The sequence below is a fragment of the Oryzias latipes genome, chromosome 2 (genome assembly GCF_053564925.1).
Source record: "Oryzias latipes strain Hd-rR chromosome 2, Olatipes_Hd-rR_3.1".
NCBI classification, from domain to species: Eukaryota; Metazoa; Chordata; class Actinopteri; order Beloniformes; family Adrianichthyidae; genus Oryzias; species Oryzias latipes.
This window is the reverse complement of record NC_136238.1, coordinates 26,740,465-26,753,364: the sequence shown is the minus strand read 5'-3', so window position 1 is coordinate 26,753,364 and position 12,900 is coordinate 26,740,465. Positions and strand designations below refer to the sequence as shown.

At 41.8% G+C, this 12,900-nt stretch overlaps 1 protein-coding gene and 1 long non-coding RNA gene across 2 annotated transcripts in view; both read right to left on the bottom strand.

Moving 5' to 3' along the window:
- The window catches only part of LOC144981362 (uncharacterized), a 104,175-nt gene extending 95,507 nt beyond the window's left edge, over nt 1-8,668 (bottom strand). Inside the window, exon 1 of the mRNA XM_078935197.1 lies at nt 7,568-8,668. Within this exon, the coding sequence (XP_078791323.1) occupies nt 7,568-7,739 (172 nt within the window). The 5' untranslated portion in view covers nt 7,740-8,668. The remainder of the gene's footprint in view (nt 1-7,567) is intronic.
- A 1,766-nt stretch (nt 8,669-10,434) lies between these two features.
- Nucleotides 10,435-11,628, bottom strand: LOC144988415 (uncharacterized). The gene is made up of 3 exons (XR_013652333.1): nt 11,587-11,628; nt 10,882-10,961; nt 10,435-10,803 (listed from the first exon to the last, which is right to left on the bottom strand). It is a non-coding gene; the product is annotated as an uncharacterized LOC144988415 (long non-coding RNA).
- Between the last annotated feature and the right edge of the window lie 1,272 nt (nt 11,629-12,900).

Below are 12,900 nucleotides of genomic sequence, written 5' to 3'. Positions count from 1 at the left end.
TCGCATTCTTTTGTTGTAGTTGATTCTCCACCTTTTCTCTGTAGTTCTCCTTGCCTTCCTTAATCTTCACTTAAAGTTCCTTCTGCACCCTCCTCAGTTCCTCCTTGTCCCCTGACCAAAAGGCCCTCTATTTTTGGTTTAACAGGGTCTTCAGCTCAGGGGTCACCCATGGTTTATTGTTAGGGAAGCACTGCACCATCCTGGTGGGCACAGCGTTCTCCACACAGAAGTTTATGTAGTCTGTAATGCAGTGTGTCAGACTGTTGATGTCCTCATGCGATTTGCACAGCACCTCCCAGTCTGTGGTCTCAAAACAGTCCCTCAGCTCCTCACTGGCCTCTTCTGTCCATCTTCTCACAGATCTTGTAGTTGGAGGTTGTTGTTTCACCACGGGTTTATAGACAGGTAAAATGTGAACCAGGTTATGAACTGAGCAACCTAGTGGGGGGAGGGGGAAACAGCTGTGGGCATCCTTCACATTTGCATACAGTAGGTCCAGTGTCTTGTTGTTTCTGGCGTGGCACGTAACATACTGGGTGAAGTTTGGGAGAGTGGAGGAAAGTGAGGCATGATTAAAGTCTCTGGATATAAGAAAAAAAAGAATGGGGCTGTGCTGTCTTCAGCTGAGACACGTTTATTATTGTTATGTTATGGTTATTATGAAGCGTCTGTTCGCTCATCATTTTATTTTTAATCTGTGTGGTCAGTGCTTTTTTCTGGCAGAACGAAGCCGGAAATATAGTTAGGTGAAGGCTAACAGGCGCTCGTTCACATAGAGCTGCGGGGCCGATGTCAGTCTGATGGCTCCCACACGTAACAAAACATCCGCCCCTCATCCACAAAACGTAGAGTATTAAGTCTGATTGCTTTGCACAGACACGATTTGCTCCGTCCACCGGCGCAATGGGGATGAAGCACTCCTCCCTGCAGAAGATAGGAAGGGGACACAAAGAGCCCGCTTGGCAAGCGCGGAGCGCAGAGGCGTCCGCGGAGCAACAGTGTTTGTTGTAGAAGGAAACTTCTGATGCAAGCGCCGCGCTGAGGCCCACGCTTTTCAGTCGCCGCTGCCTTATTTTACTGGTGTGTTTTTTAACCAGCCCCGTTACTAGCATAACGCTGCCGCGACACAAGTGAAAGGGGAGCTGTCCTTCCGTTCGCGCCCCCCATCCACTGGTGCTCCTTGCTCATTCTTAAACACGTACAACAGTGTGGCGAGCCGGGTTAGACCCGCCTTTAGCCCCTAAGACTCATGGGAAATGGGGAATCGCGGATGTAAATTTCTTCATCATAACTGAGGGATGTAATGTTGATCATATGGTTACTGTTTGTGATTTTATGTATGATACCTAGATTGTCAATAAGTAAAAAAAAAACTAAAAAAAACTAAAATAAAAAAACCATAACTGAGGAACTTGTGAACAGAATAGAGTTCCATGCTGTTTGGCAGATGTGGGTGTACTCAAACACTTGGGCGTGACACAAGGCTGTCCCGTCCCACAGTGTGCTAATGACTTGCATACAGTCTGGGAGTCAGGATGTGAATTGACTGTCTTACATGCTGCGCAATGCATGCGGATTGTACTCTAACGTGACTTGTGTATCTACAAAAGAAGTTAAACAAGTAAAAAGAAAAGGGTGCGACTTGTACTTGGGTGCGCTCTGTAACCCGGAATTTACGGTAACTCGTCTATGCTGTCTGGTCAAGTCCCTGGGCACTTTAAGAATGCTGTCGCCCTTCCTCTCCTTAAAAAGCCCGGGCTTGACTCCTCTCTCTTGAGCAGTTACAGACCTATTTCTAATCACCCGTTCATGTCCAAAATTTCAGAAAAGTTTGTGGCATTTTTGAGCAGTTTCAGTCAGGTTTTCACAGAGCTCTCTCCACTGAAACAGCCCTTTCAGAGTCACTAAGGACATTCTGATGCAGAGTGATGCAGGAAAATGCTCTGTGCTACTGCTACCGGACTTGACCGTAGCCTTTGACACTGTTGACTATTATGTCCTCCTGGTTAGGCTTTTAAACCGCAGGATGTTTTTAAAATACAGATTTTACAACTTAATGAAGCCAAAACTGAGGTCCTAGTCTGTGCTCCTGACATCCCCGGCTCAGGTGTGATGTGATCCCCGGCTCTTGGTCTTGCCAGAAAGCTCATGGATCCCTCTCGCTGTGTGGAGAGAGGGCCGGCGGGCCCAGGAAGCCAGCACCCAGGGAACACGGCCTCCAATGCCAAGGGCCCAGTACCCCCTACCAGGGATGGGGTAGGGGACAGATGGTCCGAGGTCCCACCTTCCTTGTGAAATGTGTGTGTGTGTGTGTTTGCATGTGTGTGTGTTTATGTTGGAATGTATATTTTGAGGAGTGAAGGAGTGTGTACTAAGGGGGTGCAGTTAAAATTGGCGGGTGGGGCTCTGAAGGGACATCTCCTGGTTACTCGCAGTGACGTCCCATCACCCTCCCCACCAAGGGGCCCTAAATATCTATGGTGCAATTAAAATGGGCAGGTAGGGCGCTAAGAGGACATCTGCTGCTTGCTGGCAGTGATGTCCAAGCACCCCCCTACCAAGGGCCCTAATTGACTAAAACCGGGGGGGGGGGCTATTACCTACGGCAACCATGCCATTGCCCCGCCCCGCCCCAGACAAAGGGAAAGAGTGATCCCAGCCCCAGGTGCAGATGGGCAGCCCATCCAGCGCTGCTAGAACCCCCCCCCCCCCCCCCCCCCCCTGTGCTGGGGGTTGGCGGGGGTTGTGTTTTATCGTGTTTTACAGTAGAGCACTTTGTGATTTTTTCCTTGAATGGGGCTATACAAATAAAGTTTTTTATTATTATTAAAACAGTCAAAAACACGAATAACAGTTCTAATGTGTGATTTTTTTCCTTGATATTAAAACAGGGATTTAAATATTAGTAGGCCAAAAGATCACATTGTAATTAAAATACAACATTGTTTTATTGCTCGGCGGTGAGGAGTCCATTTGATATACTCTGCATTTTGGTTCTTAACTGCACTGTTTATTTGAGTTGTTACCTACACATACACATTGGTATTTGTTGAGTTATTTCTCTTCATTTTCAACGCTGCCCAACTCAGTTGGCAATGGAGACAACAGAGGACGCTGGACAACTCCACTCATTTTAACTTTTTATTTTCAATAAAGAATGGATGAGAGCTTGATAACCTTGAAATAAAACAGAACATAATTAAACAGATATCAGAAATGTTTGTCAGAAATGTACTGTTATTTTAAACTTTTGAAAATATTGCGTGGTTTAACTATTTCCCTTGTTGAATAATGTTCCCTCAAATATCAGAATATAAATGAAATTGAAATTAACACACCAATGGCATCACCGAAGTCATCCAAGCATTGAAATGTTTGTTGTTCAGCTCACCATGACAACCAGACAAAACCCCCACCTGCACACTGTCACCTAGTTAAACACCTCTTCCCATCTACCTACCTGGTAGATTAGGATTCACATTTTCCTTATACTGCCCCCTGCAGCTGTGGAGTTGATCCTACCTGGAACAATCCTCCAAATCAATGTTTAGGAACAAAAATAAAGAAAATAGAAGACAAAGTGCAGGACAGACAAATCTTAACAGTTTTTATTAATAATTTTATTTTAGTTTAAACTTACACCAGAAAATATCCATAAGAATATTAATAAGGTACCAGAGTGAGAAGTAGCAGATTAAGAGGAGTTAATAGATCAAAACTTAACGCTACCTACCTTTACTATGTTAACTCTACTAGATGTTAGCTCTAATACTGCAAAACAACTCACTTCTATTAATAGGTACTTTTAAAATAAGTCATTTTGTGAAAAGTTTTACATATTTTGTAAGCAGTGAAACTTCTTGTCTAGTATCATTACACATAGATTGAAATGTATTGATCCATTTCATTTTTGCTTTTGATAATTGTGGCTTAGAGAAGATGAAAACCTAAAAAAGCTGTCCAAGAAAGTCAGGATACGACGAGAAAAGACTTTATTGATCCCCAGAGGGAAATTCAATTGTTACAGCAGCCAAACAAGAAATATAGCAGTTAGAAAAACAAATAGCCAGTACAAATTAAAATAGTACTAAGGGTGGAAGTAAAAGTACCCACATAACTAAATCCAACAGCAGTTTCAGTAGTGCTAAAATGTGTCATTCTATAATCTAACTGCTGTTGGGACAAAGGACCTCCTGTAGCAAATCATATATCAAAACAACCAAAATTCTATTTTTTAGGAAAATTCATTACAACATATTCAACATTCAGTTGTGCCTCCCTCAAATGAAGTTACTCCATCAATATGTTATGGAGTCCATCAGCCTGTGGCTCTGTGTACATGAAATGAAAGCTCTGGTTGCTATGGAGTTCATTAGAACATTGGGGTTTTTCCCCAGGAGTTTTAAGAATTAAAAGCTTATTTTAAAATATTTAAAAAAAATTTAGAGATACAGAACTTTTCCCCATGTAAAATAAAGTCTTCTGCTGTGGTACAGAGGTTGAGAGCTCGACCTCTTATCAGAAAAGTTTAAATTTAGAATTTACAATGAGTCCTTTTATTGTAAAGAAAAGTCTTACAAGTTCTCATGTGTCTTTTGAGATTAGATACTAGACTAAAACTTTTTTTACATTCTTTACAAGAAAAAGACTTTTCTCCTGTATGAGTTCTCATGTGTGTTTTGAGAGCAGATATTTGATTAAAACTTTGTTTACATTCTTTACAAGAAAAAGGCTTTTTTCCTGTGTGAGTTCTCATGTGTGTTTTGAGATTAGACACATCACGAAAACTTTTTTTACATTCTTCAAGAAAAAGGCTTCTCTCCTGTGTGAGTTCTCATGTGTGTTTTGAGATTAGATATTTGACTAAAACCTTTTTGACATTCTTTACAAGAAAAAGGCTTCTCTCCTGTGTGAGTTCTCATGTGTGTTTTGAGATGAGATATTTGACTAAAACCTTTTTGACATTCTTTACAAGAAAAAGGCTTTTCTCCTGTGTGAGTTCTCATGTGTGTTTTGAGATTAAATTCATAAATAAAACTTTTTTTACATTCTTTACAAGAAAAAGGCTTTTCTCCTGTGTGAGTTCTCATGTGTGATTTGAGATGAGATATTTGACTAAAACCTTTTTGACATTCTTTACAAGAAAAAGGCTTTTCTCCTGTGTGAGTTCTCATGTGTGTTTTGAGATTAAATTCATAAATAAAACTTTTTTTACATTCTTTACAAGAAAAAGGCTTTTCTCCTGTGTGAGTTCTCATGTGTCTTTTGAGAGTAGATTTGTGACTAAAGCTTTTTTTACATTCTTTACAAGCAAATCTATTATCTTCTCCATGGATTTTTGCATGAATTATGAACTGAGATCTGTTAAAAAAGCTTTTACCACATTCTTTACAGATATAACATCTTTCATCAGACCCAGTTTCCATGTATTCAGACGTGTTAGTAATTATTCTTGAGTTGTTACCAGACTTGATAGAGGAATGTCTCTCTTCTTTTTGAGATTGTTTGTATTTCTTACCAAGATTTGTCTTCTTGTGATTTTTTCTAACATCAGAGTCACACTGACCTGCTGACATGGGAGAGCTGTCCACACTTTGGACACGACTTCTGTCTATACTCTTCCTCTGATCTCTTTTCTGTGGGTCTGTCTCTTCATCTGTAGTTGATGTTGATTCTGTCTCTTCATCTGTAGTTGATGTTGATTCTGTCTCTTCATCTGTAGTTGATGTTGATTCTTCATGTTGGTTTCCTTCTTCATCCTGACTATCAGTTACATTAAAGCTCTGCTGATTGTTTAGATTTGCTTCACTGTTCTCATCTTCCTCATAAGTAGGAATCTCCATTAAGGTATCAGTCTCCTGCGTCGTATCAAGATGATCTTCATCCTGACTGATGCAGAGTTCCCCCGGTTCCTCTTTAATCTGTGGAGGTTCTGCTTCTTCCTTTTCCTCTTTAATCTGTGGAGGTTCTGGTTCCCGCAGTTCCTCTTTAATTTGCGGAGGTTCTGGTTCCTCCTGTTCCTTTTTAATCTGTGGAGGTTCTGGTTCCTCCTGTTCCACCATGAAGTTCTTCTGCTGGTTGCATTGATCTTCCTCGGCAGTCATCCAATGCTGGGGGAGGCCTGCAGGGACATAAACACATCAAGGAGCCTTTTATTCGTTTACAGGACTTTTGGATGGAGCAAATAACAGTAACTACTAACTATCTACTTAATGAACTAACTATATAGATGTTGTAGAATGACTGTGTGTGTGTGTGTGTCTGTGTGTGTGTGTGTGTAGAAGGAAGGAGCACACACACATGTGTTGAGGGTGCGTGTTGATTCCTCTGCAGTGGACCGCTCTCTAACTGCACGCGAGGCTTCACCTGAGCTCTCTGGTACAAACATCTTCTCAGAATATTATATATTGCCCAGTAATAAACAGACTGCAGACACTTTGTCACCTTTCCGGTAGCCATGAAGCCTGACACCCATGAAGAACGAGGAGCAGGAGGCTCTGCCTTTCTTTATACAGACACAACACTATGGTGTCAATTCAGTACCTAAAGAATTGCGCATCAATACAGTAAAACTGGGCATCAAAACCCTAAACATGCGTATCAAAATGCATAAATTGAGAACCAAAAGCTATAATTTGCCACCATAAGCTATAACCCAAAGCACAATCCTATTTCTCTTTTATTTTTATTTTTTGCGGTTTTGATTCTAAAACCTTTCAACATGTAAAAACAGCGACACGTCAGTCAAGGGGAGGAGAGGCGGGACATCCCCGACATCCAGAAGCTCATTGGCTACAGAATAACACCAAGTCTTACGTTAACAGACTTGTTTCAAAAGGTGAGTCTTCCATGTTTTTCAAATCTTTTGCTATATTAAATTATAAATGTGTACTTCATGTGAATTTCTAAGTGTGCGTGGGAAGGTTACTCGCGTGGGGAATACGTTTATTTTTTTTTAATTGGCCTGTCCAAAAGCTGGGCAAACAGATGAGAGCTGAAGGCCCTTTGAAGAGGGGAAGAAGAGAGAGGGATGTTGGGGGGTGGGGGGGGTAAGAGGGTGATTATAGAAGGGGGGGGGGGGGGGTTAAACCATGAAGCAGCATAAAGCCACAAGTTATACTGATTACAGTGAGGTTCAGATGTAATACAAATCTCAAAGGGGCGGGGCCTGTCCACACAAACTCAAATGTTAAAAACACACCTGCTAGCTGCTAAAATGTCGACAGGTCAACATGTACACAATACAAATATTAGAAAGTAATTAATTAAGTAAAGTAATTGTGCAAAGGTGAGCTAACACCTGTTCTCAGGAGAGTGCTTATATTCTTCTAAGATGGATGGTGGAATGTGAAAAGAAGGAGGGAGAGTGCCCAGCCACCCCCACACCCAGACCCCCGCCGCAGCAGCAGCGGCAGTTAGAGCCCCCCAACGCCACACGGCAGCAGGCAGAGGACAACCGGGGAGTAAGTTAGTGTAGAACCACCACTGAGTGACAGACGGGTCCCCACAAAGAAAAGCATGAAGCTCAAAGAGCTTCTACTCTGTTTCTCTGATGAAGGTCACATACCTATGTGGTGTAGCTGCAGCTGTGGTTTCCAGATGACATCCAGCAGTCTGCGCTGACGACAGAGCTCCTGCTCGTACTGGACGATGGTTCCTTCACAGAGTCTGCAGATTTCTTCAGCAGCAGCAGCTAGTCGCTCGCTGATCAACTCTCTCAGAGACTGAAGGGAAGACATGGTTCCTGCTCCGATCTTCAGCTCCAACTCCCACAAACACCGCCGTCCTCTTCACTGCAGCTCCGATCGATCATCTGCTAGTCTCACAATCACAGAAAAAAGGTCCAAACAGAAACTTTTCTCCTGTTTGGAGATTTTCCTGAAAGTTCCTGTGATCCTGCAGGAGTCAGTTCTGCTCAGCCTGCAGACCAAACAGAAAAGACTCTGGAAGCTTCCACATGTGAAACTTCAAGACAAAGAATCCAAACAACAACATCTGATTGGTTGACTTTTGGAGGGAAAGCTGCAACAGTCTTCTGTGATTGGTTCAGCCGTCCCTGCCCCCACTAGTCCACTGCACAGGGGGCAACATTCCAGGGGGTGTTGGTAATCTCCTCCTTCTATTGTTTCTGCCCCACTGGCTCTTTCAAAATAAAGGCTTGTTGTAGCAGAAAACTGAATGAAACATCAGAATGGACTCAAACTGCTGCTGGTTTCAAAGCCTCGTTCTCAACTTCCAGCTGAACTCTTCATGAGTTTGAGCGTCTGTGACAAACTCTACAGTTGAACAACAGCCAGTGGCGCCACCAGGGGGTGGCCAAGGGTGGCCACGGCCACCCCTGTCCGACACCCGGCCACCCCAGTGGCCACCCCACGGTCACTATAAGCTGATAAGGTGTGGTAGCATCAGTTGTGCGTTTCATCCCAAATGCACAGCCAGCAAGCAGGCAAGTCACTCTGATCACCTAAATCGGCCCACACCCCCTGTTGTCTTTGAGTGCGCATACATCTGAAGACGTGCCGCTAGACGCAGAACACAAATACAACGCGGGGTTCACTTCCGCGTTCGAACCCTCAGAAACCGCCGAGCCGGTTAGACACAGGAGCCAGTATCAGTTGCTAAAGATGAACTTTCTTTATTACTTTTTCCTTAAGTCCAAAACGGGGACTGAAGTGTGCGTGTATGCGCTCCAGACACTCACACGCGCTCTCCCCCCTCTCTTCCAGCCTGCATCGCTATGGTGTCAAATTAGAGCCTAAAGTATTGAGCATCAAAACAGTAAAACCGCGCATCAAAACCCCAAATCTGCTAATCAAAATGCATAAATTGAGAACCAAAACCCACAATTTGCAACCAAAAGCCATTCCCCAAAGCACAATCCTATTTCTCAGCTGGTGATTTGTTTTCTCGCCATTCTGAAATCCTGTTTTTCAGTTGCAGTTTTATTTTGAAATTATCTTTTTGAGTTGCGCTTTTACTTTTTGAGTTGCGCTTTTATTTTTTGTGGTTTTGATTCTAAAACCTGTCGACACGTAAAAACAGTGTCATGTCAGTCAAGGGGAGGGGAGGCGGGACTTCCCTGATATGCAGAAGCTCATTGGCTGCCGAATAACACCGAGTCTTACGTCAACACACCAGTTTAGAATGTGCCGGTAAGTTTTTCATGTTTTTCAAATCTTTTACTATATTAAACGATCAAACGTGTACTTTATTTAACTAGAGGACGCCAGCACAGTCAGATGAGGAGCTCCACCAGTAGCTGCTAGTGAAAAAAGATGTTGGAAAGTTTGATGTTGCATGACAAACTATCACCATTGTTCTCCCGTGTTAGCATGCTAGCTAGCTCAATGCTAGCGGGTTTTCCAGCTCTTTACATGACTTTTATGGATTAAACAAAGTCGATTTTTTACCACAGTGTCAGGATCGGTCATGTCAACCTGGGAATAATTGACCGTGGATTTTTCACTAGGGTTAATCTAATAGTTTTTTAAGAAGTACATTCATGTATATAAGGTTTCTCAATATTTCCTTAGGGATTACACAGATGGATTGAACAAAGCAACATATTGCTGTAAGAAAGTGACACCTTTCCTAGCGGCGCCTTCCGTCCGTGAAACCAGGGTTCGACTCCGGGCTGCTCCCTGTTCCCTTCTCTACTTCTGTGCCGGTCCCAAGCCCGGTTGCTTTGAGAGGGTTGCGTCAGGAAGGGCATCCGGCGTAAAACATTGCCAAGTTTACCATGCGACTAGTTCGCTGTGGCGACCCCTGATGGTCGAAGCCGAAAGAGAAACAACAAAGTGACACCTTTCCTAGTTTGGGATCAAGTTAATCCCTATTTAAAAAAATAAATAAAAGTAAAATTTTGATTCAGAAACAATTTTTATTTGAGGTACCAGAGCAAATTTCCCACGGGTGGGATCAATAAAGTTTTTTCTGATTCTGAACAGTATTCCCAAACCATTTTATTCTCAACCTTAAAGATTGCAGGTTAACACAGGAAGTTAACTCTCACAATATGCAGCTACTGAGTGTCATTTAAGGTGTGTGTATATACATACACACACACACACACACACACACACACACACACACACACACACACATTTTAACTGTCTTAAATACATTTTTCTTATTTTTCTTTGTGTGCAGGATGCTGTGGATATTGGACGACAGTCTAACTTAAACCAGGCAGAGCAGAAACTTGTTGGAGTTGTTGTTCCCTCTGTGGCTTGTCCTCTCAGACCTGTCACTATTGTTCAACCCTTGTGGGACATCGGAAAACCATGGCCAAGACATTAACATTTATGTACTGATCTATGCATGTCATCTCAGCAGGATGTAACAAAAACTAACAATGTGAACAGATTTCATCTGCCTTACAAAATACTGCCCCCCCCCCTTAAGAAAATAAATGGCTAATAATCACCACTGGTATTTTGTAATGCTTCACTTTTTAATGTTTGACCATTAAATGTGTTTTGTAAAAAAGACTGATGGTTTTGCAAATATCATCTTTGAAACACAGAGTCAAGTGTATTAGATTCTGTGAAATTCTGAACCACAATTTGGAGAAATTAAATTAACTGTTTTTAAAACTCCTCAAAAGACTTGAGGTGGGAAGTCACTGTTTTCGTGCAGGCAGTGAGAAATGGGAAGCAGACAGTGTGCCTGGGCATGTTGTCAATGCAATCATGGTCAAAATGGACAACTATTTTAAATGCTTCTCTTTCAGTTAACAGGAGATGTCTGTGAGCCTGCTGGACAGCCTTTGCATCACACCAGGGACGTCTTTAAGGCCTGCATCTGGAAAGAAACAAAGACAGCAAAGTTAATTAACCCAAAAAAGAAGAGAAAAATTAAGATTAAAATTGTTTTCTTTACCTTCAAGAAGTTGTAGACATCCACGTCGTAGCTGCCTCAGTATTCCTCCCATTTTTGTTATGGTATGCATAACAACGGTCCTTATAGAAAACAACAGACATACAGGAATAGTCCATTTTAAAACCAGCAACTAATTAAAAATAAAATGATAATTCTATTGATGATTAATACTGGAATACTTTCAAGGGGAATAAAGCACGTCTTTGCTGGTCTGCTACAATTTACTCTGCTCTGATTCACTCATACCAGAATTCTGCCAGTCTGCATAGTGCAAACGCATACATTTTGTAAATATGGCACAGCAATATTGTTGCTCTGTTAATTCCGTCTGTCTGTAAACTCTGAAAAATATTGAGAAACCTTATAGGTTATAACATATTTGATTAACCCTAGTGACAATCCACGGGCAATTATTCCCAGGTTGACATGACCGATCCTGACACTGTGGTAAAAAAATCGACTTTGTTTAATCCATAAAAGTCATGTAAAGAGCTGGAAAACCCGCTAGCATTGAGCTAGCTAGCATGCTAACACGGGAGAACAATGGTGATAATTTGTCATGCAACATCAAACTTTCCAACATCTTTTTTCACTAGCAGCTACTGGTGGAGCTCCTCATCTGACTGTGCTGGCGTCTTCTGGTTACATAAAGTACACGTTTGATCGTTTAATATAGTAAAAGATATGAAAAACATGAAAACTTACCGGCACATTCTAAACTGGTCTATTGACGTAAGACTCGGCGTTATTCGGCAGCCAATGAGCTTCTGGATATCAGGGAAGTCCCGCCTCTCCTCCCCTTGACTGACATGACACTGTTTTTACGTGTCGACAGGTTTTAGAATCAAAACCGCAAAAAATAAAAGCGCAACTCAAAAAGATAATTTCAAAATAAAACTGCAACTCAAAAACAGGATTTCAGAATGGCGAGAAAACAAATCGCCAGCTGAGAAATAGGATTGTGCTTTGGGGAAAGGCTTTTGGTTGCAAATTGTGGGTTTTGGTTCTCAATTTATGCATTTTGATTAGCAGATTTGGGGTTTTGATGCGCGGTTTAACTGTTTTGATGCGCAATACTTTAGGCTCTAATTTGACACCATACACACCGGTTTCAGCACAAATGCAAGCACGCACACATGCGCGCGCACGGACGCATACAGGCACACAATCACACATCCCAAAACACTACATTTCTTTTCATGCCTGTTAGCTATTTTCTGTGGGGTCTTTTAACAATCTGTTTACTGTTCTTTAGATCACCTGATCTTTATTGTGTGCAAATACGCCACATCATTAACAGTGGTGGATGTGCCATTACTTTTTAAGAATACGTAAAAAAGGATGTCCCTGTCACATGCGCCTCTCATTTCATGGCACTATTGGTTGTTGTGTTACAGCAACATTTTGATGTGTTTTTGTCCTGTTTCCACATAGTTTAGACATTAGTTGATGCTTGTGTAAGTAAATTTTCAGAGAATGAAGATAAATTCAACATATATTCTTATTTTAAGAAGAAAAGTACATCAGAAGGAAGGAAAGAGATTGTAGGGGAACAACAGAGGTGTAGTGAGGAGGAAGAAGATGAGACAGAGCAGCATGATCCTCAGCCAGCATGAATGACAGAAGAGAATGAGGAAGACAAAGATGAGACAGCATCAGACGAGGTACAGTCAGCATCATTGGTTAGAGAAGCAAGGCAGAACTCAGCTAAAGGGGCTCCACCTGTTCCTGTAACTTTCTGTGAAGCTAGAATTATGTTGCCCTATTAATAAAACTGTTTCATGTTTATTAGCCTGAAAAGAAATGTCTACAGAAATAATTAATAATTACCATGGAAGGGTATTGTTATTTTTATTTCAGAACAACTGATTTCAATTTTTGTTCATTATAGATTTATCCCAGTCAAAAGTCGAACACCCCAAGCAGACAGACCTAAGCATGAAATAGAAACAAAACAAATAAAAATATATCAGTATAGTAGTATCTACTACTGCAGTGTTTTTCAACCAGTGTGGTCAG